Source organism: Ruditapes philippinarum, unplaced genomic scaffold, assembly GCF_026571515.1.
Source record: "Ruditapes philippinarum isolate M1 unplaced genomic scaffold, ASM2657151v2 ctg2652_1_1_1_1, whole genome shotgun sequence".
NCBI classification, from domain to species: domain Eukaryota; kingdom Metazoa; phylum Mollusca; class Bivalvia; order Venerida; family Veneridae; genus Ruditapes; species Ruditapes philippinarum.
Genome location: NW_026861368.1, coordinates 111,750 through 131,547, shown reverse-complemented (window position 1 = coordinate 131,547; position 19,798 = coordinate 111,750). Strand labels below are relative to the sequence as shown.

The 19,798-nt window shown below is 32.6% G+C and overlaps 1 protein-coding gene across 1 annotated transcript in view; it reads right to left on the bottom strand.

The window, feature by feature from the left end:
- Positions 1-19,798, bottom strand: part of LOC132715409 (focadhesin-like) — a 96,092-nt gene that overhangs the window by 57,659 nt on the left and 18,635 nt on the right. The window contains exons 4-5 of the mRNA XM_060698404.1: positions 19,109-19,213; positions 17,244-17,439 (exon numbers count right to left, since the gene is read on the bottom strand). Coding sequence (XP_060554387.1) covers positions 17,244-17,439; positions 19,109-19,213 — 301 coding nt within the window. The remainder of the gene's footprint in view (positions 1-17,243; positions 17,440-19,108; positions 19,214-19,798) is intronic.

Below are 19,798 nucleotides of genomic sequence, written 5' to 3'. Positions count from 1 at the left end.
ATGAGTGTAAAGATTTTTGGTCTATAAATAGATTCACCAGACATAAAATAATTCTAACAAAACAATTTCTCATAAATACCTTTTTTGTTTTAAGAACAATATCTTAATCCAACACCTTAAAGTCTAAATTGAAAAAAAAAAACACATTTAAAAATTTAATGGAAAAACCTAATTTCACATATTACATCATATGGGAGCAAAATAGTTTCAGTTTTAATTCCTGCTTGTGGTGTTTTACATGTTTAAACTGGCATCATAAAACTTTGTCATGAAATGATTGTGTATATTTTCAATGTTATTTTAGAAAGTTCTTTCCAGCAAATTTATTGTAAACAATGATATATAAAACTTTTCAATTTAGGACCCAAAGAGAGAAAATTTTCCCTCCATATAAAGTAAGGGCAAGTCATATACAAATTTTTAATTTCCTTTTATTTCCCTTTTACTATCCAAATTTAAAAGGGAAAAAAATTAAAATGGGCCCTTTTAAAACACATCATTTGGGACAATAAATTTTATTTGGGGAGGGTGATATTTAAATGTATCTTTTTTTTTCGCAAAAATTTCTTTTTAGTTTTTGATAGCAAAAAATTTCACTTTAACCTCTCAAAAAAAAGTAAGTTTAACCCCATTTTTTAATTTTTTTCCCCCAAACCTTTTACCCCCTGCAAAGTGAAAACCTTTTTTGCACAACCCCATGTTGAACATTTGTACATCTCTCAATACATGTAGAGGTTTTTCACCATGGATATGAGCTCTATGTGTGACCTTGATCTTTGACCCAGAGACCTGGTTCATGAGTGAAATAAATACGTCTCATGAATTGTCCATACCTACAATTTTGTTCTTCTTACCTGAACTTTGAACTTGACCTTGGCTACAGGGACTTGAATTTTGTGCACAATAATGACACACAATGTTGGACATTATTTAAATCTTTTCTAGCTTTGGTGGCTATCTTATTCAAAAGACACTTTTAGAATTTTTTGTACAAAACCAGCTAATGACCAATCCTGTAGAAGACCAATGAAAGACATAGTGAAGTTTCGCGAAACTAAACATAAAAGTTCATTGAGAGGAAAGTGTTGTATAAAGGTTTTTCAGTATTTATTTGCAGCAGACATTTTGTTCTGCAGACCAAAATGATTTAATGGACTGTGTATATGTTTAAGAGGAGAAGTGTTATGAATTAAAATGTTGACAATGGATGCCAGACACTGGACAATAACAATAGCTCACAAACAAAGAAAGTGGTTCAATTATTTGAAAATTTGGATTATTTTATATAAAAAAATTAAAGCCCTTGGCTAGGCTACATTATCATAGCTTTTGTATTTATTTTTTCCCTGAATATATATCAAGAGACAAAAGTACAAAACTCTTGACTTGTTTCAATTTTATAGATTGCATCTTGATTTTTAGCACCAAAATACATGTAATTAAAAGTAGGAATCTTTAAGGTACTTCATCCTAGTGAAAGATTAGCTTTATAAAGTCTGTCCCTGAATAGTTAGTTTAAACTTATTTTATTGCTCATATTACAAGAACAAATTTTACATGACATTTACTATCAATATAGCAATTGAATGCTTATTTAAGTCTTGTCCCAGTTCATGGACAGAAAATGCGATTAATATCACGTAACAGTTCCAAAATGAAAGATTAGGTCAAGTTCATTTAGAATCTCAGAAGGATAAGTATTAAGTTTACATAAAGTTGCTAAAAACAGTTAAATTTTCATGAGCTTGTAAGTGGTGTATCAATTGCAAATTCAAACATTTTGAGAATGTCTTATTGGTGATCCGATGCAGTCATAACACTGTGTACAGTTCACTTCAGCTCAACAATTCCTAAGGAATTTTATGTGCAATAACACAATAATCTGATAAATGTTTTGATTACATTATTTCGCATCAGCAAATTGACCGTCTGCAATTTCCGAGACAGAGAGACAGGAAATTCTGAGGACGTATCACAATAATCGCATCAACCAATGTTGTAATAAGTTTACTTTTCGATTGAAGAAATAAATGCCACAAATAACAATAAAGGTTAGTTAGTCTAAATAGGGGCGCTGCAAATGTGGGGCGTTCAAATGTGGGGCGTTATGACTCCTGTAGAAGAATAAAAAGTAATCTTTCTGTAGACTAACTCCGAAATTAAGAATCATTTTGGTCTTTTTCAAGTTAATCCAGGGGTTCAAACAAACTATTACAGTTACAGCTCCGAAAATTAGCGCAAAAGGTGGAATTATCTATTGTGAATGAAGCTACTACGGTAAAAAAGTATGTTTGTACCGAGGGATTAGCTTGGAAATTCTCACATTTGTCAAATTCCAGATAGCATTTATTAGGGAAAAGGTCCATTAATGAAGTGTGTTTGAAACATTTCTTAAAATTAATTATCTCTACACTAAACAAGAACAAGAGCCACCCCCGGGCGGGGGCAACACTCGACTTTTTACTTTCTCTAAAAGCAAACAAAGAAATGTTTGAACAAAATCTTAACGTTTCCTTTTTATAAAATTAATATGTCTGTCTTGTCACATAAGTTTTGTGGTGGTGTCACATTGTGGAGTCACGTGGTGGAGTCACGTGGTGGAGTCATGTAGTGGAGTCACATGGTGGAGTCACGTGGTGGAGTCACATGGTAGAGTGGTGGTGTCATGTGGTAGAGTCATGTGGTAGAGTCACGTGGTGAAGTCACGTGGTAAAGTCATGTGGTGGAGTCATGTGGTAGAGTCACGTGGTAAAGTCATGTGGTGGTGTCAAGTGATTCAGAATTAAACCTTCAAGGTCAAGGTCACTAAAGAGCCCAAGTGTTTGATAAACAACAAGGTCTTGTCCTTAAGTATGTTCTGTTATAATATGATGTTGATCCCTTCAATAATAGCAAAGTTACACCATGTTACAGCAAAACAATGAAAATTTCAATTATTTGAACTTCAAAGTCAAGGTCATTAATGAGTGAAGGACAAGGTCTGTATGGTTATTTTTAAGGGTTATCCTTGAAGATTATTATGTTCAAGTTTGAAGACAATCCATTCAAAAATAACAAAGTTACAGCCATAATAGCAAAAAAAATGAAAATTTCAATAATTTGACCTTCAAAGTCAAGGTCATTTATGAGTGAAGGTCAAGGTTTGTCTGGTTATTTTTAAGGGATATCCTTGAGGTTTATTATGTTCAAGTTTGAAGACAATCCATTCAAAAATAACAAAGTTACAGCCAATAACAGCATGAACAAGCAAAATTTGGACTTTTAACCTTAAAGGTCAAGGTCATTTATGGATGAAGGTCAAGGTTAGTGTGGTCTACTGAAAGGTCTTGTCCCAAGGGTTGTTGTGGCCAAGTATGAAGACAATACACCAAGAAATAAAAAAGTTATGATCCAGGTACAAGTTTGTGGACAGGAACGGCAACGCCGCTGCGACTATAGACCTCTACTTTTTTTTCCAAAAAAAAAAAGTCGAGCTAAAAAGGAAATTGTCACCAAAGTTTATATTGAAGTTGTCAACTGTATTTCAAAATTTTAAAGTTATAACCCTTTGTTAATTCTTAATTTTTGTTTATCCACTCTAGAGCATATCTTTAAGTCAATATGAAACCTAAAGTTTGCTAGTGAACAGACACATATTCAATCAGTTTAATATAAATTCAATGGTACTTGGTTTGAGTTTCTACATATACACTAAGTTTTTTTGCAGTATTTTATATAAAAATGTTTCATTTCAGAAATTAAAATGATTTCACATGACAGGTGACCACACAAGTTTGATTGTACAGCACTTTCTCAATGCTTGCAACAACGATTATTAGGTAATTATTTAAACCTAAATTTCTTTGTTACTAAATCTTGAAATAACAGTGCATAACATTGCCAACAGGTAAAGACTAAATCCAGCATGAATGTACTAAAAATATTATTATCATCATCCATTTCAATTTCAAAGATGATCATCCAATTCTATTTCAAAGATGGAACAACAATTGCTGGTTCATATTATCTCCTTGATTAGGTTTTTTTTTATAAAGTTTAGTCTGACATTAATAAGTTTATATTGATATAGCATGTACTTAATTATATATTTTCTTTCATGAATTACGTTACATCGGTTTTTATATTTTGGAACGCAAATAATAAAATGTTATCAAGGGAAATGAAACATTTAATGGACTAACGTGCAGAAAATAATTTTACATGTGAAAAACATGATTTTCAATAATTTCCAGACATTATTAATTATCTTCCTTATACTTAAATCTTCACTCCAAGAATTACTGTAAAACCTGTCTTACAAAAACACATTTCTTCCTGACTTTTCAACACTTTCATCATGAGATCTTTTTAAATTAACAATGGTGAGAATTTTATTAATTAAAAGCAGAACATACAATGTATTGCAAGTTGCAAATTTCATGTTTACTTTGAGGGGTGGGTTGACACTTAAAGCCACCTTCAGCTTTTATTTTCTGTTGGAAAAATAATTCTTTGTTGTTTCAAACTAAGTATTTCAGTAGTTTTATCTCGGAAAAGTGAATCATATCACTGTTAAGCCTTCTTCAAAACCTTGTCCCAAAATATATTTATAGCGCATCATGACATTTGTTTCTAAAAATAGAAGATCCGGCAACAAATCGTTAATTGGCTTGACTTGTTTTAATTTAGAGAGCAGACCAGTAGAATAGAGGTATCAAGGGGCTTCCTTCTTGTTTTGTATGTTATCATCCGCAAATTGCATTTTCCACCTTGATTATTTTGATTTGACAATTATATGACACGATATATCTAAAAATAACATATACAACCTTTAGAAAAGCTGAAGGTAACCTTTCATTACACCATTTCTTTTTGTAAGCTGGATTCAAACCAAAAACAGTAATGTCAGAATAAGTTTTAGGATAGCATGCAGTCCTATCAATTTTATTTTAACTTTTCATTACAGAAACCAGCCACTTTTCATCACGAACCCGTCAATTTTTCTTTCCCTTTTTCTGAGTCATGTGATTGAAACTGAGCTAGAGTACCATAAAACCAAATAAACAAACAAAATCTATCAATTGAAAGTTTGATGAGTCCATGCAATAGTATATCAGAATATATGTATAATAAATAAAATAACACTCTTTTGTAAAGAAAACCCTATCCAATTTCTACTTCGTCAAAGTAAAGAAAAACCTTACAAAAAAAACTTTGAAAGAAAATGACAAAAGATTTGCATAAGGATAGGATATAAATCCATCAAAGTGACAGAAATATTCAGAAGAATATCAATCTAAACTTTGTTCATAACATATATCAAATGGCCATTGTTGTCTTTCTGAATAAGATAATTTGACAAGTATATGACATTATATCTTCAGATAATAGAACTTTCTGGTGATAACTGCAATTTATTACATTGCCCCGAGAAGCTTTCATATTCATCCTTCAGTGATTTTTCTTAGTTATTGAAAAAGAAGTCATTTCACAGGCAAATGCATTCTGAATTATTGTGTATTAATATGAAAATATATCTATCCGGGACTAATTTTATTGCCTTCATTACATACATCTATCTATCTTTATATGTAACAAATTTGATTGAAAGTATGACAACTGAATGAAAATTGTGCTTATTAAAACAAATTTATTTTTTTTTGGTCCGAGCTTAATATCGTTTGCATTACTTTTCAGCATGTGCTCCCGAGACAGTGTTTTGTCTTGTCTTGACCTTTACTAGATTTATCAACAAATTACCCATACATCTTAAGACAGTCTCTCAAGGGACATTAACAATCTTACCAAATATTCATGATTTATAACAGATTTCCATCAATCTAGAGCAGTCTGAAGATTGTAACATTAGTTCCCCTTAAATAATCTCTACTTTTTGAAGAAATTGGGCGCCTATTTTGCTTTTGCATTTAAGACTGTTCATTGTAGCATGAATTTCAAGCCAGCCTTGTCAGATATTTTGCATGTGCCGAAAGGCCTCCAGCTTCAAGTCTATGATGATAAGGAAAGTCATAATGCTATTCTGGTGTCTTTTATTTCTGACCTTTGTCCTCTAAGAGTGACCTTGACATTGGTCACAAGGACGTGAATTTTGTGTGCAACACTCAGGCTCATACTGATGAACATTAATGTAATAATAAGTAATGAATTAAGTTATATTAAATATCTAAAAGTTTTCCCACTGACAAGCATTAAACTCTGACCTATTAGTGCTGCTTTGGATAATCAAGTATTCCAAGTTTCATATTGATACTTTTAAAATTGTTTGAGTAATTGAATATTTGTTCCATGTGTCATTAAAATTACTAAGTGTAAGTTTTACTTTTACAACCAAATAAACATCTTAATTCAATATGACAAATTATGGTTGGCAGCCTAGAAGTGACATCACTTATAATCTTCTTAAACTGTAGTGTGTCCTTGACCTTCAACCCATCATACTAGATCCTTTTTAAGTCCCATTGTTGTTGTTTTACAAAAAAAATTCAGACCAATTCCTTGAATGCCTAAATAACAAGAGGAAGATCTCTGCTTGTTCTAACCTACTTCAGATTTATTGAAATATTTGTTCTGTAGGCAAAAATATGTTTTACTTTGTGTAACAAAGAAATTATTTTCATTTTCATCCAATAATAAGAATTTCTGGTGACTGCACTGGTAACAATTTGCTTTTATGCCTGAAACAAAATTTCCTTTACCAGAAAAGTTAATTAATTTTACTGACCACTTGTTTCCCTTAAATTACTTTTTTATGTTCCACTTAAATGATACATATTATATTGCATAAGATTCACCTTCTAAAAATAATAGTCTTAAATAGACAAAACTGTTTGCTTTATTCGTTTAGACGTCTTTCACCCTTACCTTGATGAAAAAAAAAATGATTACCTGTTCAAAATTCACTATGTAAAGAAGCTTTTGATTCAATAAAAATTTCATAACCAATAAGATAAGGCTGCACTTTTCAGAAGTCACAATTAAATAAAGCAGCCATTATAAAAGTGCAAATTCAATTGTCCAAACTTTGTTTTACATTCAGCTCATTAATAATACCACCATGGAAAGTCATAGATATAATTTCTGGTAATCATACTGTGAGCAAGAAATATACACTTGTTCAGAAATAATGAAACAAGATTAAAATATTTTCAATAGTGAAAATTCATTTTTCACATATTTCCAAACTGGCACCTTTATGCACGTCACATTATATACTATTACCGGAAAATACCGGGATTATACATGAAACTATTAAGATCATCATCACAATATTATGTTAACAATGTCATTCACACGAGAAACAGTTGTTACTTTAAATGATCACACTTTCTTGTCTACATCTTGAGCAGTAAAAGTACATGGTAGTCTATGCTTAATCAAAGTCCATCTGCCTTTGCAGGCACTGAGAATACAGACCCAAGTAGGAGTGCATACATCCATAACTAAAAAATACAACCTCTGAAAACTGAATCTGGGAATTTCTATAGTAAAAATCATGCATGTTATGTGTCTGTAAATTGTTGGCCATGATTTATAATCCAACAAGGAGTGCATTATATTTTGATGCATAAGCATTTTTTTTTGTGTTTAGAATTGCGAAATTGTGCAATAAGTTATTGATATAATGGAATCTATAACTTTGAAAACTTTTTCAATAAAAGGAATTCACTAAAGACAAAATAGCATGCATTAGCAACAGTTTTCATTATTAATCTAAAATTGAAATGTTTTCAGAACTGTTTCTTATTCAAGATTAATAACAAATTAGCAACTTTATAAGTATTTTCTCAAATTTATTTTGGTAAATCACGAGGGAAAATCAGAATTAATGATTCTTTAAGATAAACTGTAAAAGCTTTGCAGAAAATAGACTAATAAACCCGTCATCCTGCTTAAACTTAGCTAAGAATTCTTATAAAACCCAAAGGATTAGTATCAACTCAAAGAAACAAAATACTTTATATATATAGATTTGGCTTTACAATGGAAGAGGGATTTTATTTTAATATTATGATTCAAATTTCAAACTTAATGGGATCACACAGAGATGACGTAGCTCATGTTTCCGTGAAAATCAGAACGAGGCTCGTTTTTGTGGAATTCAGCAGCAGCAGCAATTAATAACAATTAAATTATTCATTATTTACATTAGTATATATATATAAGCAAAAAATATCGCGAATTTAAAGTGCCATTTCGAAACGAAATCCATAGACGACTAGAGATTGCCAAATAACGGTAAGATGTAATCGATAATTATTGATTTTATTTCTTCTTCTAGAATTATCGTGGCCGTTTGATTCGGCCATTTTGCATCGTCCGATGGACGATTTTATAAACTAAAGTCTGAATGACTGCAATCGGATGAATTTCGAATGCATATGACAATATTCTGATATTGTTCAAAGCCTGAATGGCATTATTATCCTGAATGGATGATAATTTACGGCGACAGCTGGAAAAAATACTGGATAAGCCGGACATATATTTCGAAAATTTCCTTTGTTCCGACGGAACAGCGATCGATCTTAATTTTACTAACTTTTCACTCCCTGAATTTGGCGAGTAACATACAGAATATGAAATAGTCAGACTGACATTTCAATATTATTATCTTTTTATGTACGTTAGGTACAGAGAACTTCAAAGTACTTAAAATCGAATCTTTTTTCTTACAATAGCACGAGGGAGGTTTACAGAATGGCCAGCGTAACAGCAAACGACGAGGTACGGATTTTATCGCCGTCAGAAAGCGGAAGTGCGCAAACCGGAAGCGCATCGAATGTAAACAGAATTGATCGATTCCTATACAAAAGGGAGAGGAGATTCTTGAGACATTTGTTTCGTCGATCCGATCATTTGAAGGGCAGGCCTTGAAGATAAAGGATCTAGCAACATCGGTTAGTGAAATTCAGGCCAATTTAAAGAGAAATAATGATGAATCTGGACAAAATGAACCAAGCAAACGGAGGAAAGTTTCTCATACTGTCAGTAATTCGGACAGTTCGGATTCCGACGGAGATATCGATGGACTAATGAATGAACCTGGTCCTTCACATCATACAGAAGATAGTGCAGGTCCATTTACTGATGATGTATTAATGGGACTTGACAATTTTTTTTGTGGAAGAAGAGGAAACTGGGCCAGCCATCAATGAAACGGTTGCAAAGGTTGTGAACAAATCTTTGAGACCAAACAAAATTGACTAGGAAAAAATTCAAGCTTTACATCAAAAGTACAAACGACCAGCAAATGTGGAAACGCTTCAGGTGCCAAAAATTGACAAATTTCTTTGAAATCAGCTTGAGACCAATGTAAAATCTACTGACATTTCAAAGCAACATATCATTGATGATTTCAATAAGGCGGCAGCACCTCTGGTAGCAGCAATGGATCATGCTTATGCCAATGATCAGCCAGATCTTTCATTCCTTAAAGAATGCATTGGGGACTCATTCAAAAGTATATGCAGCACAATAGCCAAAATTAACAGCCAGAGGCGAGATTCTATTAGGAAGGAAGTGGACCATTCATTTAAGAGTCTCTGTGCTAGCGAAACCAACACTTCGGCAACAGGATTGTTTGGGGACAAGCTCCAAGAGCAAAGCAAGAATGCGGAATCATGCCGACAAATCAAGATGATCAATAAGAAGCATTTTTTAGGGAAAGGCAGGGGGAGGCAAAAGTCAGCTTCCCCTGAACAGATCAACACAGCGTCCACAGCCACCAGTGACACTAAACCGGAATCAATATCAGTTTCAAAAGAAAGAACACAAACAAAACAACTATCAAGGACACAAGAACTCAAATCAAAGATCAACAAATTACGGGCAGAAATCCGCAATGAAGAAAACAGGGAATCAGCCCAACAAACACTATTAGAACCGGTAAGTTACACCAATAATTACAAACTTGTAAATACACAAAGTAACTTCAAAGCTGGTAAAACCAGACATGCATTTAATAGGTGGAGTAAAATTACACACGATAAATGGATTTTACAAACAATTGGTGGCTACTCTGTTGAACTAGATACTACACCTTGTCAATTTATTCAACCGCAACCAATTAAGTTTAGTGACATTGAACAGGAAAAAATTGATCGAGAAATAGAAAGATTTCTTAGTTGTGACATTATAGAGCCTGTATCTAAAGTAGAAAGTGGAGAGTTTATCTCTAACATTTTTGCCAGACCAAAAAAGGATGGACGCATTCGAATTATTTTAAACTTGAAACAATTCAATAAACATATGCAATTTATTCATTTTAAAATGGAGACTCTTAAAAATGCTATAAATATGATGACTAAAGATTGTTACTTTGGGTCAGTGGACATCGCGGACGCGTTTTACTCCATTCCTATTTGCCATCAAGATCGCAAATACTTTAGGTTCATATACAAGGGGCAAAAATATCAATTTACTGCTCTTGTGATGGGACTAACTACAGCTCCAAGGGTATTTACCAAATTGTTAAAACCTGCTTTTGCATCTCTCAGGGCTAAGGGTCATATTAGTACTATATATATAGATGACTCATGTTTACAAAGTCAGACTTATGAAGCTTGTACTGAGAATATCCGTGACACGGTCTATCTGTTAGATAGTCTTGGACTTACTGTGAATAGTGAAAAATCAAAATTTATCCCGAGCAAGCAGATTGAATTTGTAGGCTTTATCTTATGCTCACGCACTATGACTGTCAGACTGACACAACAAAAAGTAAACAATATCAGAACTCAATGCATAGATATGATAAATAAAAAGTGGGTAACCATTACAGAATTTGCTCAATTAATTTGAAAATTGGTATCAACTGAACCTGGCGTGGAATATGCTCTTCTTTATTATAAACCCCTGGAAAGAGCTAAAGAAATTAACTTTAAACTTAAGAGTGGTAATTTCAAATCGTACATGAAACTAACTAAAGACATAAAAATGCATATTCAGTGATGGGTTGACAACTTGGAATTCTCTGTTAAAAAGGTTTCTCTTGGAAATCCAATCATTGTAGTTCACACGAACGCGAGCTTAAAGGGATATGGTGGCTGCATTAAGGCCCTAAATGCTGAAACAAATGGGGTTTGGTCTGTTGATGAACAAAACCTACATATTAATATATTAGAACTTAAAGCTTGTAAATTATCTTTGATTGCATTGTGTCAAAATCTAAAAAAGGTTCATATTCGGATTTATTCTGATAACACTACATGTTGTGCCTACATTAACAAATTAGGGGGGCGCTGTAAGGAATTAAATGATCTCTCAAGAGAAATATGGTTCTGGTGTATTGACAGGGGCATACATTTAAGTGCAGCACATGTGCAGGATCTGCAAATACAGAGGCAGATAGATTGTCAAGACAATTCAATGACGATTTAGAATGGTCGCTAAATGATTTTAGTGTTTAAAGAAATTGTGGTAAAATTTGGGATCCCAGATATTGACATGTTTGCGTCCAGATTAAATAGAAAATTAGACAATTATGTCTCAAGGCTACCGCAGCCTGAGGCATGGGCAATTGATGCATTTTCTTTGGACTGGAAAACAAATTACTATATATGTTTCCTCCTTTCAGTTTGATACCGAAGGTGCTGCAGAAAGTTATACAAGACCAAGCAGAAGTTATTCTGGTGGCTCCAGTCTGGACGACACAAGGTTGGTGGGCACAATTACTTCACTTGCTAAGTCAGCAAAGCTACTTACTTCCGCCATCACAGGAAATACTCCACCTTCCGCACAAGCCAGACAGAAAACATCCACTAAAGAAGATGGTTTTGGGTGTTTTCCAATTATCAGGGAAACCCTATGTAAACAAGGCATATCAGAACACTCTGCCAATCTTATCATCGATGGATGGAGAACTTCTACCCAACGGCAGTATGCATCCTTTATCAAGCGGTGGATTGTATTTTGTGATAAGGAATCGGTCAGTGCTACTGCGCCCTCTCTAAAAAATATCATTAAGTTTTTGACAGACCTCTTCCAGCTTGGACTCAGCTACAGTGCAATTGGCACAGCGCGAGCGGCAGTCAACGCATTTACATCACTGTGTGGGAAAACAGACTTCAGCTCTGATGCATTGCTTCGAAAATTTATGAAGGGTATTTTCCACAACAGGCCAAACCTTCCAAAGCACCCAGTTGTCTGGGATGTACAAGTAGTACTTGACTATCTAGGTGAAGAAGAGGATGATTCATTATTGTTTCTTTCTGGAAAATTATGTCTTCTGTTTTTACTCCTTAGTGCACAGAGGTGCCAGACACTTCATTTGATAAAATTGAAAGATATTATTATTACTCCTTAAGGGATCATACACCCTCCCAACCCAACCCCATGGCTTGATTTTATGCTCAATGCTGCTGTTAAAGCATGAACGCTGCTTGGAAAACCATGCAGATTCACGCTTGACCGATTACTCTAAAGACTGATTTTCACGGAAACATGAGCTACGTCATCTCTGTATGATCCCTTAAGGAGTTGGTAGAAGACAAAATCTCGATCAAACTTCACCTTACAGGTAAGTCTTGTTTAATCTCACAATTAATATTAATATTAAATAACAAATATTGATGATACACCGATATATAATATTATATAATACACTTTCATAAAATTAAAATTTCAGTAAAATACATGTTCATTATTATGTGTATTGTTTAAATTGCACTATTTTTTTTGACCATCTAATTTGTCATCACTGTAACGAAATATGTCCATTACATAACAACAGCAATATTTTAGACATGAACAGGGGCTTCCGTTACTGTATGAACATGCATACAGTATATGTTTTGGGTGATCTTCATGATTTATAAACATTTAATTAGTTAGTCAAAACTAATGATTTCTTCTTCAAATGACAGTGATGTATCAAATATTGCTTGACAGAAATGTTATCAATGATACATCTATATTGTTTCAATACATCACAGGTCTAACACCAACATACCTCCAAAATAGTTTTCAGAAAAAAAAAGCCCCTTGTCTTTCAAATGCCTCTTGTCATGATAAGCAAGTATTCCATATTTCATATTGATACAAGTCAAATTATTTGAATAATGGCCTACTTGTACATTAAAGATTTTGCACAATAACAACCACGTAGTGATTATAAAAGCTAGATTTTTTTCTTCAACATGATCCAAGTCACGCATATTACAACTACATAATGTAGCGCAAACACCATGAACATTTGATTTAAACTTCGCACCCACTATCAAATAAATTCAAAATCAATTTGTTTGAACTTTATCAAGTCTAAAATAATTCTAACAAAACAATTTCTCATTAATATCTTTTTTGTGTTAAGAACAATATCTGAATCTAACACCTTAAAGTCTAGATTTCGAAAAAAAGATTAAAAAAAATTTTAATGGAAAAATCTAATTTCACATATTTTGTCATTTGGGAGCAAAATAATCTCAGTTTTAATTCCTGTTTGTTGTGTTTACATGTTTAAACTGACATCATAAAACTCTTGTCATGGAATGATTATTTATATTTTCAATGTTATTTCAGAATGTTCTTTCTGGCAGATAATGATTGTATCAATGATATATAAGCTTATCTAATTTAGGACAATGAGAGAAATTGCCATTCAGTATAAAGTAAAGCAAGCATGTATTGATATCCTTCATTTCCTTTAACTATCCTATCTAAGGAATTATTACATGCTCTTCTACAAACACATCATTGGCACAATAAACTTTTATGGTATAGCTGATAATTGGATTTTCACTAAATACATCTTGTGTTGCACAAACTTTCTGTTAGTTTCTGATAGCAAACGTTTATACTTTAACCTCTCAATTCATGATAAAATAGTAAATATTTATAATTTCATTTTTTTCTAATAACAGCACTTAACCATACAATTTTAGTTAAACTACACAAGACTTGTATAGACTCCTATCCTATTTCTAGCACAAGTGAACTGATTTATGGACAGCTAAGATGCCCAAAGAGGCCATACAGCCATTTTTTGTAAAATTAAAACTCTTGTCACCATATCAATTAATCAAATGAGCTTTCCTCCCATTTATTTGTTATCTTTCCCTTCAGCTAGTGAACATTTTCAAATATTAAGTAAGATGAATAAAGATTTTAATTACATCATTTAGGAATTACAGAAAGATTTATTACTTCAGATAGCCAGTAAAATGCTAATGGATAATTGTTCAATCATGTTTGTTTTTCAGAATGGTTAGATCATATGATTAAAAACTCTTTATTTGTGCATGTGTGTTCACAAAACATATTTATCACATTTCAATAAAGATATTTCAGAACATTTAAGGCTAATGAAATTTTGAAGAAAAAGAAATCTGTGCAGTTTGGTGATCAATTTGTAACAGAACAAAATATGCAAGAGTAGGGTCATCACACTAATGACACTCAAATACATTTACTATATATATTCTTTATTTGAGTCTCATCCATACATAACAACATAAAACAATTCAATGACATCTAGTTTTCTTATTGTTGCTGTAAAGATTTATGTATCTGTTGACAAGACTTACTAAAATAACAACAAATGACACATGGGACCAGAATAATACAATGACATAATTTTACAACACAAATCACACCTTGTGTTAAAAGAGACAATCATGTTGCCGGCTCATACAAGTAAAGGTGTAAACAAACAATCCAATGTCTATAATTACAGACTGATTTTCCCCGTTTTTTAACCCCCATCTCTTGGGCGAATCTGTGAGTATCAGGACAAATGGTTTAGGGATGTTCCATGCAATTGTTGTCATGGTAACGTATCTAATGTGTCATGCAACTGAGACCATCTGTCGCCCAAACTGAAGACAACTAGTTTTCTTGTTGTTGCTGTAAAGATTTATTTATTTGTTGACAAGACTTTACTATAATAACAACAAATGACCCATGGGACCAGAATAATACATCAAGATTCATGAAGAACATCTTATTTATGATATCCTGTATGGTCAAATAAGTGTAAAGATTTTTGGTCTATAAATAGATTCACTAGACATTAACAAAGTAAAAGAGGAGAGGAAAGGGGCAGTCTCTGTGGTGGCAAAATTCTTTAGTCATTTACATTATGGAATGAATTAACTTTTTCATAGCTTAATAATGTTAAAATCTAATTAAATAGTCAAATCTGATTTTTTCAAAAGTCTATCTGAATTCACTTTTACATTCTTTATGCCATTACAAATGTTGAATTTTGCATGCAAAAATTAATGTGATATACTAGTTTGTTTGTTTGTTTCACTTTACGCCTTTTCCCAACAGTATTACAGTCATATAGGTGGGTAGTTTCCTAACCATCGTTCCTGGAGAGTTACACCAGTACTAGACTACCTTCCTCCGCGCTAAACTACCAAAGCATCTCCCGGGGATCGAACCCACGCCAGAGAGGTAACTGGATTAGAAGTCATCGACTCTAACCCCTCGACCACGGAGGCAGTTAAATGTGATATCATGTTCATCTTTTTAAGTTGACTAAATACATAAAAGTATATCAAAAGATTGACGTTATAATGGTGATTGATCAACAGTTGCCATTGAAAAATGTTTAGACTAAAAAATAAATCTGCCTAAAATATAATAAGACTGCTCCACTCTTAAGTGAATGTAAAAGGTTAAATTCTGATAAATATTTACTTAAATTTCCTTTAGGCATGCAATTCAAGCAAAGTAAATATAAAATTGAAAGGAATTATGGCAAAATAATGGCCTCTTCATCCAATATATACCATTGTCACTGTAGAAAAATTCAAAATTTGCATATTATTAAGGACTTGTTAACAAAAAAGAAATGACAATTTACTGGCAACAACAAAAGATTTACAAATCTCTTTTAAATTCATTGGATCAGTTCATATGTCTATAGAAAATGATATATGAGTTAATCTTAGAGAATTCTTGCAATTGAAATATCACTAAATGTTTCATCAACTTCTGCAGGTAAAATGAAGAATGTAGAATTTTCATCCTCACAAAATAAATCAAATATATTGTAAGGAGTTCCAATCTAAAACCATGGACCTATGAAATTTCCTTGTACAGAGTTGTTCTTAAGGAAATAGACTTGTGAAGAATGTATGTAACTCCCACAATGTTGTATATTATGACCAGTAATAATGATGATACTTTTCATTGTAAAAATCTCACATTTTACAGACAATTGAGAAGTATATAGATCTTGTGAGGATTTTCATTTGACAGGGGATAAATGAAGTGTAATGGCTGACATTTTTACTGTCAACATATAAATTATATTGGCAGACTTTCCTGTCATATATAATGCTGATAACCCAAACAGCAGGAGGAGGGAGGCAAGAATCTGTATTATGAATTTGTTATTTTATGGAGCAGAAACAATATTTTCTTCTCAGCTACTTTTCTGACAGATTTTCTGCTTAAGTTATTTCTATTTGAAGGATTTTTTTATTACTTTAATGTATCTACACAGTTATATCTAAAATCTATGAGTTCACATTTTAAGAAAAAAATTATTGTTTTTATTAGGTTAATAAAAATATACGGGCTACTGAAAATATGATATATATATCATCTTTGTATGATATATTTTCTGGGAAGAAAAAACAAAACTAGAATATATTGAGACTCAACTGTATTTTAAAAGCTTTTCAAAGTGTTCCATTTTTCCCCCCGGTAGCATAAAATTTGTGTTATATTATCGGGACATTTATCAAAAAAGCACATTGTCACAGTTATTGCTTTTCTAGCTATTTACATGTTTTTAATCTTGTAAAAATATTTTTATGATAGACAGAAAGTAAATTATCTCAGATTACAGGTGCTTGACAAACACTTAAACTCTTTCAGTATTATGCAATAAATCATGTAAAACATCAACACTTACAAAGCTATATATCTTAAATGGACTTATTTATCTTTCAATCCGGACAAAAGAATTCTTCATTTTAAGGGAAAATTTCGAAATACATACTGACTGAAAAAGAAACAGTGTAGACCTTGATCAGACAGCAAAGATGTGTTGGCTGATGTAGGTCTTAACGGCTTGCATGGGTAGAATCTGTTTGCGCCAGCATTCAAAGGGGTTACACTACACAACAGTATACAGTTATTTCATGGGTGTTTGTGCAACAGTCAAAACTGTTATCCTGAGTTATTTAAGGGATGACATTTGGGACCGATGCCAGGATTTCATGGGTTCAATTAAGGTATTAGTATTTATAGAAGACATATTAAGGTAATAAGCATGTTTATTTCCTTACCTGCATCTTGGACAGCAAGTCTATAAGGTATTTCATGTATTCATTTCTCAATTCACGATCATCAACCTTTCCGACCTGATTCACCAGCCTCACTTTCATGTTAGACCGTAATTTACTATACTGTTCACTACACTTTGGGTCCAATAATACAAATTTGATAAAAGGATCCAACATCACAAAAACATTCTCTTGGACTCTGAAATAATAATTCTTAAATGTTTACTTACTAAATAATAGCCATTATAAATCATGTGTCTAATTCCCTTTAACAAGGACATCACACACATGTCTTTCTTGGACAGGGACAGGGACCATTACATAATTACCCGAAGGGGCCCAAAAGCAATCCAAAGTGAGGTATTCACATAAGCTTGCTATAAAACATTCATTGAAATGTCTCATTCCAAACTCTAATTATTGACCAGAAACGAATTTTCTATTTTTAGAAACAGTGACCTTAACCTTTTCAATACATCAAGTTTCATTAAGATAAATCAATCTGAACTTAAGTTATTGACACTGGAAACCATCTTGTTTGACAACAGCCCACTACCCGCCTTACCCCAATCTAATAACCAGGATTTTCAAACTTGAAAACCTTGTTATTAAATGATTGATAAAAGTAGCAAAACATCCGCAAAGTCTTATTTTGATTTCCATGCAAAATGAACTAAATGCCAAAATACAAAAGAAGCAAAAGACGGTTCATGAGGAACAAGACACCAAAAGTTACAAGAGGGCTGAGTCGCTCACCAGAAACAACTACTTTTCAGTGTTGGAAATTATCCATTGTCAATATTTTCTAATATTAAATTTTAGCATAGAATATGTTTGATCAATAATTTGAAGAAATGCCATGACCTGGGGCATTTAAGCTTTAGCTTAAACAGGGCCAATCAAATTAATATGAGCAAACTTGATAAAGACTACCTAAGAATGCTACAAAGTTTGGTGATCATCTATCAATTATTTCAGTAGGAAATGATGTTCAAAGGTTTTTCTATTTTAAGCTTTAGTGGCCCCTAAAAGGGGCCAATCAAATTAATATGAGCAAACTTGATAAAAGACTACCTAAGAATGCTACAGACAAAGTTTGGTGATCATCCATCAATTAGTTCTGTAGAAGAAGATGTTTAAAGGTTTTTCTATTTTAGCCCTAAAGAACCCTTAAAGAGGCCAATCAAATTAATATGAGCAAACTTGATAAAAGACTACCCAAGAATACTACAGACAAAGTTTAGTGATTATCCATCAATAAGTTCTGTAGTAGAAGATGTTTGAAGGTTTTTCTATATTTAGCTCTGTTGACCCCTAAAAGGGGCCAATTAAAATGACATGAGCAAATTCAAGTGTGACTATCACAAGGATGCTACAGACCAAATTTGAAGTAAATCTGCCAAGCAGTTTCAGAGATGAAGATGATTGTTGATGCATGATGACGGATGATGGACGCCGGAGCATCCCCCTTTGATACTAATAGCTCACCCATTGTGTTCGAAATTAGCAGTAGTCCTATAGCCCAAGACTACTAAATTTCACCACGGGCTACCAACTTTTCACAGTAACAAGCCCGACCAGGCTACTGTATTTTCAGAGGGAATATAAACAACTGTTTTGAACAAATGTATTGTGCTAGTGAAATGTCTTTTGGGCTAGTGAATATTTCAATCTGGTAGTCCGACCAGTCTAGTGGATTCAAATCCTAATTTCTTACACTGCTCAACCTGAACCTTCGGTTCTAATAGCTCAACCTGAACCTTCGGTTCTGGTGAGCTAAAAATGTTTTGAGCCATAAAAATAAATCAATTTTGAGGCTGAATGGGCCTTAAATTACCATTTAAATATAATATGGAAGTATAACTTACCTTCGATCAGAATGGGTGAACAATCTGTCAATCTGTTCTAAAATCAAGGGCCATGACTCTGCAGGTCTGTTTGTAATAATTGATATGAATGGATGTGGTGGACTTCTGAAAATATAGCATCATTAAGTAAAACTAGTGTTAGAATCACACATACACACACACAAATATGATGCCTTTTATTCATTTGTACACTTATTATCATTTGTTTATTTCAATCCATTATTTTCATTTTGCATAACAGGATTAACCTTTATTATTTATAAACCAACATGTCACTGACTTGCACATGACACTACATAGGTTTCATTAATATTTTGTCTTATTATATAATAATTTATTTCTATACAATATTGTATAAACATTGAGGTTACATAAGACAATTTTCTATAAATTACATGGACCAAGATTATACACTATATTTTTGTAAATATTACAAAATTAGCCAATAAATCAAATTTATGTAACTATACTTAATGATAAAATTATCTCCCTCTGACAATAATGAAAACAAATTGGCTGATATTGCCTAGAATAAATGATCCCAAATGAACAAAATGACTAATAATTTTGTCTCAGTAGTTTAATATGTCTACAGTTATAATTGACTTTTATGTAAACAAATATCTTCATGAAATATTTAACGGAATTACTTTGTCTAAAAGGTGTCAATAGCATTTAACACCGTTTATT